Source organism: Embiotoca jacksoni, unplaced genomic scaffold, assembly GCF_022577435.1.
Source record: "Embiotoca jacksoni isolate LCO1_2020_lvr unplaced genomic scaffold, fEmbJac1.0.p SCAF_11, whole genome shotgun sequence".
Taxonomy (NCBI): Eukaryota; Metazoa; Chordata; class Actinopteri; family Embiotocidae; genus Embiotoca; species Embiotoca jacksoni.
In genome coordinates, this window is record NW_027185241.1 from 5,193,177 (window position 1) to 5,209,631 (window position 16,455).

At 40.9% G+C, this 16,455-nt stretch overlaps 1 protein-coding gene across 4 annotated transcripts; it reads right to left on the reverse strand.

Moving 5' to 3' along the window:
* Positions 1-1,129: 1,129 nt before the first annotated feature.
* Positions 1,130-15,755, reverse strand: zyx (zyxin). Of its 4 annotated transcripts, none has more exons than XM_069142512.1 (10): positions 15,447-15,755; positions 8,112-8,347; positions 6,932-7,191; positions 5,944-6,039; positions 4,557-5,129; positions 4,199-4,340; positions 3,370-3,539; positions 2,731-2,909; positions 2,099-2,219; positions 1,130-1,988 (listed from the first exon to the last, which is right to left on the reverse strand). In XM_069142512.1, the coding sequence occupies exons 2-10, from the start codon at positions 8,332-8,334 to the stop codon at positions 1,875-1,877; spliced, it is 1,878 nt and encodes a 625-aa protein (XP_068998613.1). In that variant the 5' UTR covers positions 8,335-8,347; positions 15,447-15,755; the 3' UTR covers positions 1,130-1,874. The 4 variants fall into 4 exon arrangements, with proteins under 4 accessions (XP_068998613.1, XP_068998616.1, XP_068998614.1 ...); XM_069142515.1 differs by lacking the exon at positions 15,447-15,755 and adding an exon at positions 14,880-15,438; XM_069142513.1 differs by lacking the exon at positions 15,447-15,755 and adding an exon at positions 14,763-14,873.
* Positions 15,756-16,455: the final 700 nt, after the last annotated feature.

The window sequence follows — 16,455 nt, forward strand, 5'->3', positions numbered from 1 at the left end:
GGAGTAGTTGGTGCAAACAAAAGACATAATACTAGACCAAATGCCACCACTGCTTACACAGCTAGCATGCAATGCTGAATCACTATTGCAATGTTTTGTTTATTCATTCTGGTGATAAACTGCACCAGGCTCAATGCAAGGACAAGTAATAACAGGTTTCTTACTGAGGAAGTAATTTCTGTGGCTGCAAACCAGGCTCAATTCAAAACAAACAATGGGATGCAACAATGGAGAAGGCACATTGCCAGGTTAAAAATGGATCCAAATAAATGTAAGCATTTATCAGTCAAATACAGTAAGACAAGAATAAAATAGTATATAGCCGACGCAAACAGAATAAAGTACAAAAGTTGAATAATGGAAAGACTAGTGGTATTCACGGTGAAAACAGAACAGATCATGAACAAAAATCTGGGCTCAAACACAAAAAAACATACATGAATGTCAAAACCTTAAATCCCATGTAACTTATTTACTAAACTTAACGCTTTAAAGTATTTGGTCACTGTGTTTTTAACATCTGCTACCTAAAGCTTGAATGCCTCTAAAATTATATTATCCTACAGTCAGGACAGGTTATTTTAGTACTGGTACACGTTACCTTAATAATTAATAAAAAATAGGTCCATAAATTATTAGTACTTAAAGCGAGAGTCTAAGAAATGCCTATCAAAAGCTACTATTATGCTTCTAGTTGGTGTTTCCTTAAAAAAAATTATCATGTGCATGGACTCTGGAGTCAAAGTGATGCTAAAAGGGTATTTTACTTCACTATGGAACTGTGCAACAATTACATAACAGGTCCTGTTTCCAGCAATGCAGCTGCCATTTATAACTAAATTGTTTTTATATTTTGAGATCCCGGGATTGAATCTGTGCTTGTCTGTTCATGATTTCTGCATCCAAAAAGCATGCTTCTAAAAATACTCACCACAATTAAATCAGCTCAAAGTTATTTTTTTTAAAAGGAAATGGCTGATTTTTGTTTTATTTGTGTCCTTATACAGTATGATCAAATAGAGAGAAAGAGCAACAAGACATAAGTCAACGCATGCCTGTAAATGATCAAATTCACATCACTAAAACTTAGAGCAACATTCACTGTTTTTTTTTTGTTTTTTTTTAAATATTTTTGCAGTTGCGTTATAGCCCTAGACAACAGTAAAATGCTGTCAGAGAAGATTGGCTGATATAAAGCACTTCTTATGCAGGGAATCATCATTAACCATGCTGGTTGGTACAACAAGTGCCAAAGGGTTGACGATATACTTTACCACCAGCCAATCAGAGTGGTGAAATGTCCATATAATGGTAAAATTGGAGGTTTGTTATACTCCTCACCCTATGGTAACAATCTGACGCAGGCACATCAACATCATTACAATGCTCATAGGGAAAGAGACCAGCCAGAGAAAGTCTTAAGAGAAATATCTCAGTTCATGATGCTACTAACGATATTTAGGTGAGAGAACGAGAAAGGCAACTTTACATTTATCAGACTGCTCTTTTGACCCAACTGTTCTTGTGCAAGTTATGCTGGATATTTTAGCATAAACAAACAATTGGCGCAAAAAATACGGTCTAGTACACAAAGAAGGCTAAATGGGAGATTGGAGACTGGGAATAATAGATGAGGGGAGTTTATTTTTTCAGTGCAGTACATTACCTCTGCACTGAGTAAAGTGAACAAAGATGAAGGGAATACTACACTGTATCTGCATGCAAACATACCTTTTCACTCTGCACATTCACATTCACACCTGCGCACGTATACTGAATAAAAGCCCTGTTGCAAAGGCAAATTGGCAGCTGGATGAATCCTGTGCTTTAGGATTTTGGTTCATAGTTAAACTCAGTGATGCTGCATCAGCCAATCACTGCGCAGCCTGCTTGGCTCGCTGGGTGTGGCACTTCATACACAGGATTTTACCATCTAGTGGATAACAACCATTTTCATCCGCTTCTATGGAGAGAGGGCGGGCACAGTCCTGCAGAGTAAATGAATATATATTTATTATATTTTTATTACTTTCTAGAGTGCACGATTACACCATGGGATGTGTATTTTGATCGGAAATGTTGTGCTTGATTGTCTTACCTCACAGCGGTAACACTTGAGGTGGAAGTTCTTGTCGAGGGCAACGACTCTGACTGTCTCCTCGCTGCCCGGGGCTGGAATGATGGGTTCATTGCAGCTCACACACAGAGGGGAGAAACGCCTGCAGGAGAAAGGTCGAGAGGTGCCCATTAGTAAATTACCCCCACATACTGAAGCAATACACAATATTCTAATGAAACTTCATAAAATGTGTTGCTTCCGGGCCTGTCAACTAGTAACCGTAATTAATCAACTTTGTCAAACCCAATTGTTTTAAACACTATAACAGCTTTTAGCAGCAGGAGATGGAGACACAAGTTTCAAGTGATTCGAACCAAGTGTGGAAGAAGTGTTGCTACTTCTTTCCTCCGGCATGGCCTCTTTTATCAATGACCTTGATAGGTGAGATTAATGATAAATCCAAACACAAAATGTATTTGACCTAAAAAAAAATACATGCTTTAGCAGATAATGCTTTCTTGTGCTGAAGAACAACTGGTTAACACATTTTGTCCCAGCTCTCTTCCTATTTTGTTTAGTTAGAATGATACATTGCATCACATCATCACGTCTCGTAACAAATGAATAGAAATGTACTGCTTTGTTATAACTATTTAGGAGTCCGTAGCCACCTGTGATAATCCTGGACACAGTAGGGGTTGTTGTTGTCGTCAGTGATGAAGGGTGCACCCTCAAGTATGCAGGAGCAGGTGCTGCAGCGGAAACACTGGGCATGGAAACACTGTCCCACCGCCTTCAGCACCCGGTCTGTGATCCTCTCCCCACACCGGGAGCACATGGCCAGGGAACTCTGAGGAGCACGAGAAGGCATGTAAGCGATATAGAAATATAAAACTGAGATATAAAACTAAAACCTGGAAGCACACTTGGAAATGATGGTGCATTTGCTGTGCGATCAGCAGTTTCTGCTCAGATGAAACGTATTAGTTCCGCTACGTGGACATGACCCTTTTTAACAGTGGAAGAACTTTCTTGGCTTTTCACTAAAAACACCAGATATTAAATGAAACAGAGTTTAAGTGTCAGTTGTTGCTACACTGAAACAGCTAAAATGATAAAAGAGGTTTCACTTCAGCACAACTTTTCTTGATATAATTAGACAAGATCCCCATAACTTCACCAATTTTATATAATAGGAAGGGAAACAAATTTAAACTGGTGTGAACCTACAGTGACCATCAGCTCCAAACTGAATTTGATAGTCAACATAGAATAAACAATTGAGAGACAATCTGTTTGCGTCTCCTCACCATGTAACAGTCCTCACACTGTGGTGAGCCATCCCTGTCGTAGAACTGCATGCCCTGCAGGGGGCGATGACAGCTCATGCAACAGAAGCAGCTGGAGTGGAAGAGTTTATCCATGGCCCTCACTGCTGGCTGAGTACGGGAGAGAGCCTCGCCACACTTCCCACAAACCTCTGAAGAAAAGAGGGAGAAACATAAACAACATTATACACAAATACATCCACCTATTTACTCAGCTGCGCCTGCGTGGATTACGTTGTCTAGTTAATGCTAATAACACTTTCATAAAAACAGATTATACACTTGTAGCAGTAAACAGAACCAATGTAGATTAAAAAAAAATCCTACTGCACTAACATAGTAGAATATGAAGAATAAATTGTGTATATTTTAATATCCATAAGTCTTTGTACAACGCAAGCAGACATCAGGCTGACAAGAAAATCATTTATTTCTTTTGTGTGCTAAACATTTCCAGTGTGGGTTACTGAAATGTTATTGCCAAATACTTTTTGCCTTCATTCAGTTCACCAAGAATATTAGCAAACAAAAACTTAAACAATTACTTTTGTTTATACTTAATCACATTACCAACTCTTGATAATTTTTTGATACACTTGTACAAGACGTGCGAAGGAGAAGCTACTCAATGACTGTAATTAGCAACAATGACATCCACCATTCATCTGCATTAGTGCAGATGATCATGGCGTGAGATAGAAGTTATGTTAAATGATTTCCTCATTAGCATATGGAAGACTGATAGTACGACTGTGTGAGTGGTGAAGTGTGAAATGAATCTGTGTTTGCCACTGAATATGCATGTCTGCACCTGTGGGAGGGGAGGATATGACAGGTGCGTGAGTGTCCATGTCTTTAATGAAGTCCTTGGTCATTCTCTCCAGCTCCTCCACCTCCCTCATGTTCAGAGGAACGCCTCCACCTAGGATTGGAACTGGGCCAGGGGGGGAGGGCTGCACACACAAGAATCCATTAGTGAATATGTATACATTATTTACAATGTTTAATACAGCATGCCTACATAGAACATTTTGTTATTTATGACTGAACAATTTACCTTTAAAAACACCGTGCATGTCCAGAATTCTTATCCATTGACTATAAACTGAATTGCTTGTACTTCTTGTGGTTTTCTACAGCTACAGGCAAGGCAAAAAGCTGAAACATACCATTGATGAAGGGGAAGTTTTCATTGGTTGATTAAAGGAGGAGGGTGGAGATGCCATCATCTTGGGTTGAGGAGGAGGCACAGCAGCAGGAGGGTTTTGGTTTGCATTCACCTGACTGGCAAAGGGAGAGCTCTTTATGTGATTAGGTGCTGTGGCTGAAGCAGCGGCCATGTTATTCGGTGGACTAGGAGGTGCGGGCGGAGCTGCAGGGGGTGGAGGGAAAGAGCCGGTGGCTTTGGAAGGGGAAGGTTTTGGTGCACTGCTGATTGGGGTGGGCATCTGGTTCAGGTTCTGGTTGAGTTTTTGTGCCAGAGACGACGATGATGTTGCTGTTCTTCCCCCAAAGCCGGACTTGGGAGCCACAGCCGGGGCCTTAGCGAATGGCTGGGCGACAGAGTTTGGTGCAGTGTTGTGATTGGCTTGTCGGTTTGTTCTGGCTTTCAGTTCCTCTGCCCAGGGAGCAGGAGGGGGGCGGTCTCCCATTTCAGGGGGTGGGAGGAAGGAGAGGGCTGGTTTGGGAGCAGTTGGGGGAGGAGCTGAAGGCTTGGGTGCAGATGAATACTGGCTTGGTAGCTACGGACAGAACAAGAACAACAAAATGATCTCTTTCAACATCCATTACCTCAACACCACTCAGAAAAAAGTCTAATTCAATGTGAGACTATTATAGACAAGGATTTAGTTCTTTTGGAGACGTAAAACTTAAATTGACCGTAAACTATAATTCAACAGAGGGAAGTTCATTTCTAGTGTAAAACACTGCATGCTGGAATGCTGCAAGCGGACACTTTTATTATATTGAATGAGGTATTTTGATTAAAGTAAACACTGGAGGCACTCCACAGTTTGAGCTTATCAGACGTGCTTTGTCTTTCTGACATTTATTTTGCCGTTTTGAGCCAACATTATTCTGCCCTGATCCAGTACCTCCCAGTCGGATAAAAACACTCTCCATTTATGGCCCTCTCACTGATTCTCTGGCAGCACACTCTGGCTTCATCACACTCTTCATGCTCTCCACTCACTTCTGTGCATCACTCTCCCTCCCTGTATCCCCTCTCAGCGTGAATCACCAGCTATCTCACTTTTTGCTTTCTCTTTCAGTCTGGTGTGCTGCGTGTGCAGTTCACTTCAAATTGAGCTTTCAACCTGAACAGATGAGGAGAGACTAATGAAATTAACTTGGTGTCTCTCCAAACTATTTCCACTAACCTACCTTTATTTTTTTCCTGTTCTCTGTCTGACTCACTCTTTTTCTGCAGCAAGCTTCCTGTGAGTCAAAGCCTGCTGTCATTGTCTCTCTCATCTGATCTTATCTCTGTAGTCAACTTAGACCTAAAGTCTAATGTTTGTTGCAGCGTATTCCCCAGCTTTCTGTGCTTTGTACCTTGGGGTTGAAAGGTCCTCTGGTCTCCATCTCAGACAACAAGTCAGTCAGAGAGTCAAGCTGTTTATCGAAGCTTGTCTGCTTTTCAATCAGTCTCTGGCGGAAGGAGACAGAAGGGGGAAATAATCACAACAAGTACATTTATTCACACAAACAAACTGAAGAAACTGATGCATGGATGAGTCGAGAAAGGTGGATAAAGAGGAGAACGATTGTTACAGACTGTAAATAGACATTAACAACAAGTTATGTTTACATATCCGTGTTTAATTAAGACTCAAAGTGCAAATGCAGAATGAAGTGTAACCAAAAACTGTGACACTTGGATGGTTACTGAGGTGGAAAACCCAGAATGAAAGAATAATGGTAAAGAAACAAACTTGATACTGGGATTAATGACAATGGTGAATACATGAATTATATTTTACTTTTATTCTCTGGTCAGATGAAAGTGCATACTGCATGTTCAATTAGGTAATTTTCTATTCATTGGGCAGATTGCAGAGAAGCATTTAGCATAAGCTCTTCAATAATTTAGACATAAGGTTTTCATTATTTTCAAGCCTTTTTAAACATTTACATTTTGTACTTTTTAACGATCACTACCAAAAATATCCAATTCCATACATGCCTTTGTATCCTGACAAAAAAAACTATAATTGAAGCAGTTTGACAATTACCATCTCTACAATAAACCTTTCATTGCATGTCTAAAAACTATTTCAGTGACATAAATGGGCAATAATCCCGTTAGAAGCATGGAACTGGGCAATTTACCAGACTAATGCTAATATGATTTGTGGGAAAATCTCAGAAGACGGTATTTCCTGCAAACACTGTGTAGACTCATTAGGACAACAATGTGTTCCAATGTCCCAACTGATTATCAAATTATACGTACATGGAGTTACATGCAGCGAAAGGAAGACTCATGCAGACAGTCAAAGAAACTTTAGATGCATGTGGTGAAGATACTCTTTTGACTCACCTGTGGATTCCCAGCAGCACCGGGATTACTGATACCAGAGGCAGGGAGAGGTGGAGGTGGAGGGGGAGGAGGGGGAGAGGGACAGGTGGGCGGACAGGCATTCTCCTCAGGGGGAGCTGGGAGGGGCAGGTCATCGGCCACTGGAGGTGGAGCAGGGAAGGTGGGAGGAGGGACATCAGTGGCATTGGGTGTGGTTTGGCATTCAGGGGGAGGGGCTGGCAAATCATCATCCAGTGGAGGAGGGGGAGGGGGTGGGAAGTCTGACAAAAACGAGGTGGAGGGAGGGGGGGTTGATTGGTTAAAAGCCATCACAAAACAACGCCTTTACTCTCAATTTTGATTTGATCATTCAGCTCAATTTTACTGAATACTTTAATAACATGTTTATAGAAAAACAACAAATGAGACATAACAAAAAACAAAAGCGTTTGGAAAATTTGGCTAGTATGAGATGTGCTTAATGCTCTTTGGTGCGCTTTTCTAATGATGACTTCTTAAAATGTCTCCCAAGTCAAAAGCTCATTCTACCTGGTCAATTTCCTGCATTAAATGCACCTATGAAGTTTTATTGTAAACAAACAAAATGTTGTGTTTACATTTAGTGTTTCTTATCAAAACACACTGCGTGCATCCTAAAGATCTGAACAGAATTAATTTCCTCCGGCATAAAACATTTGGAAATGCATTCATATTGCATTTACATCCATGTTTGCTTGCTATCTGTCCCACTCAGCCTTTGCAGGTGATGGCTACTCTTCTTTGCACGTAACCACCATCAATCTGAATCGTGTGAAACCAGCTGAAGTCACATGAATATGACTTCTTTATGCGTGGTCAAAAACTGCACATGCTACCTTTAATTTAGCTGGTTTCTCTGACTGCGTACATGAATTAGATCATAGATTCAAACTAGTTGTATAACTGTGCACAACTCTAAAGTAAAAGTAAAATCTCTCACAAAAGCAGGAGTTTGAATATTTTACTAAAACTTCAGAAAGGCAGTTTACAGTGATGTAGTGTCAGAGACAACTCACTAAAACAGAACCACACAACCGATGTGTTCTATCCATAAGGTGTGAAGCAGCAGGAGGTAGGATAGGGTCGGGTTATTCTCTGAGTGGATAGAAATTAAAACAAGACACAAAAATGGTTTGGAAAACAGCATAAATAATGCAAATACCATCACAGAGCGAAGGGGGAGGTGGAGGCAGATCTCCCACTCGACCAATAACAGCTGTGCCTATCGGTGTTGGTGATGGAGCTGAGGGAGGTGTCAGACTTTTGGGCCGTGGCGGTGCCACAGAAGCAAACTTCTTTGGCTGGTTGTAGAAGGACGGGGTGGTGACTTTGAAGTTCAGAGAGGACGTCACCATGAATGGCTTGCTGCTGTTGGAGTCCTCCATTTTGTGTATTTATCTGAGGAGAAACAGAAGAAACGTCATGAACAGTTCGTCACTGATCATTTTCATTCCTGTACAAATGCCTGTTTTACAACAAAAATATGAATCGGGGTTGCATGAAAGCCAAACAACTCCAGCCTCAGGATTCCTACTGTAACACCCGATAGGATAAAACCAACATTAATCAGCTGAGTGAAGTCGAAGGGCTCGCATTCCTTGGCAGCATATGCACGTTGGGCATTTAGCTGGAGAATTAGTGGTGATGACACATCAACAAACCATTTGGCTGGACACAGATGCAAACTACACACTAATTATAACCAGATTTAGAGTTTGTAATACATCCACAGCGAAAAAAATAACAGCATTATGAACACTGAAAGATGTCCGCACTAACTTGCTTGATAATTGGCTTTAATTGCATTACAAAATTAAAATTGTGCCACAACTGTAAAACAAATTTTGGATGATAATATGGCAGGAACAATTTAAAAAAAATAGGAAGTAGGAGTAATACATCTTCGGGAGAACATCTTTCTTTCTCTATCCTAAGTTTAAAACATTTAAAAAGGGACAGCTCACTAAAGTTAGTTTAACCGATTCATTTACTGTATATTGTTTAACATTTCTTGATTGACATTTACATCTTTTATTCTCATTGCCAAATCAGTACACTCTGCAGATTGGTAACTATTGTATACGTGTATGCTGAATCCCTATAGTCTAAGTAAAATTAATTAAAATAGAAGTTTATTGTGACTTGTGGTATGTCTTAAAATTGAGTTGGGACTATTTTTGGTTTTAGTGAAATAACAGTAAAGAAGAAAATAACCCAGGAGCATCCTGCAAATCCAGCAGTACTCTTTAAACAGGAAAAGCTTTGGCAAACAGTCTATAATGGAGTGGGAGAAAAGTGTGTGAAAATTTCCTGAGGCCATGTATACCGAGCTAAGGGCGCAGACACTGTGGCACTCCCAGATGCCAGAGACAATTTACAATATGTAACACATGGCTGTTTACACTCACATAAACACACAGCGACACATTTGCTCCTAGACAGCGACTATCATAAAGTCTTCATGGTAGGTCAAAAAGAGGCTATTTACTTCACACATGCTTGCGGTTAAACAAACGTTGCGATTCAGTGTTCAGTGCTGAGATTCCTTGCAAAGTCTGAGTACATTTCCCTGAAGACCACCGGCCCCAAACATTATCTTTTGTCAAAAGCATGGTTGCCCTTCACAATAAATGCACATTCATTATTCGCTTGCTCTGCAGAAGGTACATCAATCCTTCCTCGTTAAGTCTGCAACTGCTCAGACTGGAAATCATTGCAAAACAGATATACAAAGTATATAAATGTGGTTTGTTTTGGCCTTCTTAGGTTAAGTTTAATATTTATTTCACAGGAGAGGGGTTGACGTGCGCGGTTGAACCATGTTACCATGGTTCTCGCTATAACACGATTAAGCCATTAAAAAATAACACTACAGGATTCCCCAAAATATCAAATACTGCAATTGTTTGTTTACATCACAGCACTGAAATGGACTCCTTCTAGTTGAACTTACTGGAACTCTGTCTTTAAAAAGGTGTAACAATCACGTGTCACTGTGCTGAACAGAAAACTTGGTGTACATTTTAAGCCACAATGCAAACTCAGTTACTTTCATCATTTAGATGAACACCATTTAGATGAAAGTGAGTTAGTGTTTGGAAACCATACTTTCTAGAGCGATGTCAGGTATGAGAGCCTTCAAAATGATTATGGAGACTGAGTCTAGCTGAAGGTAAACCAACCAGGAAAAATTCTGAGTGCTTCATCCTCATTCCTTTTTGATGGGACACAGACAATGCTTCAAGTTCTGACAGGACAAAGAAACCTCCTTACAGCTCCTGAAAGTGTCTCTGGCACTCATGACATAACCCGCTTCCCTGATGAGAGAGCACTGCTTCTGCTTTTTGGGTCAGCTTCCTTCAAAGGAAGATTTACTGATGTTAAACAATAGTAACCATATATGTCCAAACCAACCTGTGCTATTACAGGGGTGTCAGCTGTTGCATTGTGTCATGAGGTAGTCTAAAAATCCTACCATGAATCATGGATTTAGTAAACTGTTGGCAACACCCAACTTTAAGCACTCAGGGTCATGAGTCATCCTTTGTTAGAGTATATTTTTCATCGGTTTTTGAATACCTGGCAAAAATTATTACAGCTTTCCAATGTTACAAAACAAAAAATGACTGGAGGAATAATGACTGATGATACAAATCTTACACCCAGTTTTAACCATTTGTCTCATCATAAAGGTTCACCCAGTCAGTGGAAAAAACACTCTTGAATGTCACTGACTTTGAGTAGAGTTACAGAAATGTCTACCTACAGAATCTTAGCTCCATTTCGCCAACCCACTTAAATAATTCAGAAAATTGCTGTGTGAATCAATAAGGGGAGAAGGTGAAGCTCTAATGGAGAGGCAAAGAGCTGTTCTACTTCTTTGGTGATGACACAGAAACACATGGCCAGACTAAAACCTGCAGCAATGGAAAAATAAAATCACTGAAAGAAAGAGAAAGGACAGGTCTTTTGGAAAACAGCTGGCCTCTTATAAACCAAGTATAAAGACCTACTTCACAAAGTGGACTCAGTGCAAAAACAGATTGACTGGTTACAGCCAAGATAAGGCTCTTAGCTTTAAATGAGGTTCTCATGTGTGAATATCAACAAAGTACTCTCAACATACCCTCTAAAAGGAGTGTTTGACAAGGATCGATATAGACTGTGATTTAGTCTTTTGATGTAGCCACCTTGTTTCTAAAGAGCCAATATACAATAGTACTCTTAATTATTTAACAGCAATGATAACTTGAGGTCAGGTTTAATGTGTTTCTTGATACAGTCCTTAGGGATTCCATACGGTGAGGTCAGCTACACACTCATCCCCAGACATCCTACAGCAAATCTATCTTGAAACTTGATCCATCAGATGAGAGAGACCCTCAGCGGAGGAACATTTTTGGCACAACAGCTCAGTGACATCACCTTTTTTTCTTCCCGCCCCCCACTTCCCTCTAATCATGGTCTCTTTCTATATATCTTTGCCGCTTTCATCCGTTATTTTTACTCCTTAAATGAGGAGCGATTGTCTTAAGTTTTGGCTCATTCTCAGTCTGATGCACAGACAAACATTCTGGGGCAGAGCACAACCGTTTCATTTCTTTTATTCCTTCCTCAGCCTCTGGTTCATTTCTCACCCGCCACTTGAACTGAATGACATCACTTGTGGCTGCATTTAATCATCTCTACGTTGCAGCTGTGATGGAGGATGGCACCGTGTAGCCTTTTGTAAGGGCCCCAGCATAAATCACACACTGTGCTCTGTAGCTTTTGAACTTTGTATAAACTCCACATGGCTGAGCAGCCTTTACAGACCAGAAAGATGGTTCTCAACCAGGTTTGGGAACCACAGCCCAGTTTGTTTGTGATTCCTTCATATCAGGAACTAACTTACACATGGGACAGAGAGTGAATGTAGTCAGCTGAACTACCTCAAAGGATATAAAAAGCAGCAGGGGTGTTGCATCTGTCAGCGCAGCGTGATTTTGAAATCATCTGTAAAGCTGGGAGACTTCTTCTTTTTCAGTTCCTTATGAACGACAAAACAAAAAAGTAAAGCGAAGCTGTTTGGTACTTAGTTTAGTCTTTGTGTTTTGTCTTGGTGTTCTTACTGTACTTAACTTGGACATGTTGTCTCCTCTGAAGGCAGCTACTACATGTATGTGGTTCAATAGTGGTAAAGGAGGAGTTTATCCCACTTTTAAAAGGAAAACTTTTAACTCGGCAGTGGTTCATTGCTTTCTGTTAAGGAGGCACTAAATTTAGTTTATATACAGCTGGAGCTTTTTAAAAGGTCACATATAGAGGCAGTATAGCAAGATGGCTCATTAAACTTCAATCTTCTTTGTCCTGATCTTATAAAAAAAACAAAAAAAAAACACCCATATTATGTGGGTAATGTATTTTTGATTTGGTGATATGGTACCACTATGCTCACATAAATATAGTAAACTGTTGAAAACAATACTGGTAAAACTAAAGGTCCCAAATCACTAATGAGTTCACTACTGCTTTCACTGCTAAATATACATAAATTTGGTAATGCAAATTATTATGAAAAATAAAGACAAAGCATATTTATCGGGAAGGCACAGTGGGCCTAAAGAAAACCTGTATTTCTTACAGTACTTCTTGGCATTCCTTCCATGTCTGGTCATTAATTTCATCAGTGACTAGTGAGTTGTTGATGAGGCTTCCTATTGTTCCAATGCTAGTTGCACACCCGGTTTCTGGGAAAGCGTGTCTGGGCCAGGGGTCACTAATGCGGGGACAAACAACCCTTTTGAATCCAATCTTACAGGTCACTGGACATGCATGGAGCGCCAGTGTTTTTCTCCCTCTCAGACTGCAGCTAAAAGAATGATTGAACGGACAACATTTAAAAACGGATAATAACATCAGCCACTGGACTGTGTATCAGACTCTCATCCCAGCAGCCATGTCTGCTTGCACTAACATACAGTGTAATGTAGGCCAAAGAAGTATCACAAGACAGTGAGACCAGATCAAAGCGCTAGACAAACATTGATTTGAGGCAAAGGAATGCTCTAAAATAACTTTTTGTCTGTTCTGACTCGTGGAGGCTACAATTAAGGAGGATTCCTCATCACTCTAGTCATAATTAGAGCCATGTGCTATTCATTCACAGATTTGTATTTGCCTCACCAATTTACTGAGGCGTCAGCAACCATAATCTCAGTCTTTTCAAACACAGGCCCCACACTAACCTCAGACTTGAAGCTTCTAGCCATAAGTTAGTCTTAAACACATCGTACTTGGCGTGGCCTTGGGTTAAGGCTCTCTTATAATCAGAGGATTTTCACATTCACAAAGTTATAGAACTTCCACTCAAATGACATCACTTGTTAGTGAACAGAGCTGTGGCATCTCACGCTCTTACAAACGACACTAGTCACTATTTCCGAGTACCTTTTTAGATATCCTAGTGCCATCAGTAACCTGAGCTCTGATAGAGCCTTGAACTTTCCTGCCGTTATAATTTGCCTAATAGTGAGTTAGTTACTCCTCTGCCAATATCACACATTCCTCCTAGTTTACACCACCGGTGGATGATGCCTACACTTTTTCACTTCATACTTTAGTGAGCGTAGTCCAAGTCTACATTCTTACTTATTACTTGTACAAACAAATAGACTTTACTTTATTCATCTTTCTATTATGGTAAATTTTGTTGCCCAATATAGTCTATGGCCCGAAGCCAAATTCAGTTTGCACAGGTTCAAAGGAGCCTTATGACACTTTTCTTTACATGCTTCACTAACTGCATAATAACAATAAAGCTTATTTGAGGTGAACTGAATCTAGTGCGATCAAATTAGAGCTGGAATGATAACATGATTAATTCATTAGCTCATTGATGGGACATAAATCGGCAATTACTTTGATCATTGCCTTTTCTGGTTTTCTTTGTCCTCCATGATGATAAACTGAATATCTTTTGGTTGTGGACTGTGTGTCGGGACAAAACAAGACATTTTAGGCTGCGTCTTGGGCTTTGGCAAACACCGGTTGACATTTTCCACCATTTTCTGACAGGTTAACGGATTACAGAGAAAATAAACGACAGATTCATTGATTACCAAAATAATCATTAATTGCAGCCATAAATCCACCAACTTTGCCATAAATTCTACTTTTATAAAGCTTATGCATTTTCAGTTTTTGTTGACATCGTCAGAAAGGTGATTCTTCCTACTTTATGTCTACTATCGAGGTCATATTGGGTGATGTTGTACTGGTCTGCATTATATTGAAAGATGTTCCTCATATTTTGTCCAGCCCATTAAGGAGGGAGGGGGTGTTACCATTGTGTGCAGGCGCATGAAAGAGTCATAGATCCCCTTAATGTGGACACAACAAAACAGTAAAACATGAAACACATCACCTGAAGACAGATTTCTACTGACTTGGCACAATCAATAAAGCTTGCTGCTCCACCGTCCTCCGGCATTTAGATTACGCAGGTTTTTTCCCCCGGCTGTCGGCCCACTTACTTATGAGTTTACAGCCACGAAGTGGACGAGTAGTCAATACATACATCAGAGGAAGAGCGGCAGCTTAGGTTCATCAAACACGAGCCTCCATCAGTGTACACATGAAGGTTTCTGGCTAAAGCTGGCTAACAAAGCTAACGCTGCGTTTTTTTGTTGTTGTTTGTTTTTTTACGTTAAAGCTTCGGCACACGTAATCTCACAACATTAAATCAGATAAAGTCTGAGTAATAAGTTGCTCACCTGCACCTCGGACCAGCCAGCGTGTGTGTGTGTGTGTGTGTGTGTGTGATATACGTAACCTCTCGGTAACGTTAGCTCCGGCCGGACCACTCGCTCACACCGTCTGATGATCAGGAGGTTTCGGCCGTAAAACTATCTAACGAAGCCCCATTTTTTTGTTTTGTTTTTTGTATTACCTCATATGGCAAATCGGAGAGTTTCTCTTAACCACGCTGTCATCAAGTTTAATTATTTTTTTTTTGCGACACTGTGAGGCACACGCATGCGTCCAGCCGCGTCGCTAGCTGCCTAGCTTAGTCAACTTTTTTTTAGCTGGACTTCCTGTCGGAGCTTCCGCATTGCCATGCCTTATCGTCGGTACCCATCAGCTGGTGTAGCTCTTACGTGCAGGGTGGGGGGGGGGGGGGGGGGTTGTTCACATCCACAGAGCAGACCGGGGACCACCACCCACTACGAGGTATCTTTTTTTTTTTTTTTTTTTTTTTTTTTTAATAAGAGTCTTTTTTTAATTTAAAACGCTGCCATGTGACAGATCCACACTGATTGTCACACTTCAAACACACTTCCAACGCTTGGTGTTAACTGCCCTCACTGGGCAAGCAACACATCTGCGCCCTCATGACACACTAACAAAAAGATTTCACCTTATTAGGTAACCTGTAGCAGTCTGCCCCTAAAAAGTAAGGCATGCCACCACCTTCTGATATCTTGATCTGAGTCACACAGCGCATAAAATGACTTACCCTGTTGATACAGCTGCAGTGTTGATCTCCCTTTTAGTTTTTTTTAGTTTTTTTTTTACTTCTCTTTCTTTTGTTCTTCTTTTTTCTGTTGGTCCAAGCTGAGTAAGAGCTGTCTGTAATGGCAACTTCTCTTTCTCTCTTCCCCTCTCCAGCTATTAGACCCTCCCCCTGGGCTTTTCAGTCTGGAAAAGGAATGACACCATCCTTCCAAACAAGTTCTTTCTCGTTTGACTTCGGCCCAGGACTTATGTGTTACTATGTAAACAGCACCTCTCCCTCTCTCTCTCTCTCTCTCTTTCTCCTTTCTGTGAGTATCCTCATAAACTGTCCAGTCAGACCCCTCCTCCTACTCCTCCTCCTACTCCTCCTCCTATTCCTCCGCCTCCTCCTGCTCTCTTTTCTCTCTGGATTCTTGCAGCATTCTTCATTCAATGACATCAACCCTGTTGCCTCTCCTTGTAAGGTCAGACTGAGGGAATGAGGGAGCAAGAGGGAGGGAGAGATAATGGGGCCAGAGGCTTGATTAGATGCAGACACTGAAAGCGGTCAGGGGTTTAAATGCAAGGAGGCACAGTGGCTGAAGAAAGTACCTTCCAACATGGGTGGACTGTGTAAAATGTCCCCTGTTTGTGCTTTTATTAACTCTCAGAAAAATCCTAGGACTGAGTTTGAGTCCTTTCTTTCACTTGCCTCAACAAGCACAGCTGAGGCTCAGATTGTAAAGGCATTACTCTCTCTGCTGCCAAGTGGGCTGCCACACACATCATCATTTGCTTTGCACTTAGGCAGTAAACATGCATAGACTTCTTCTGTGCACGATTAGTACACTTGATTATAGACAGCAACTACACTTTATTTCTCTGGAGTCTAACTGCTGTTCGTCCTCGTAAAGAGGATGTGATTGCCTTCAACCTGGGTGTTAAAGTGACACCTCCCATCCTGTAGCTCAGCCACTTCCATGACATAATGTCCTGTCATGTCTCACCCACGCAGATCTCACACCCTTGGC

Bases quoted from the DNA above. Each gene is read 5' to 3' on its own strand.
- zyx (XM_069142512.1), bottom strand. From the start codon at position 8,334: ATGGAGGACTCCAACAGCAGCAAGCCATTCATGGTGACGTCCTCTCTG. The intron at 6,040-6,931 runs GTGAGTCAAAAG...TCCTTCCGCCAG, and splicing joins GTGCTGCTGGGAATCCACAG to AGACTGATTGAAAAGCAGAC. The intron at 2,910-3,369 runs GTGAGGAGACGC...CGTGCTCCTCAG, and splicing joins AGTGTGAGGACTGTTACATG to AGTTCCCTGGCCATGTGCTC.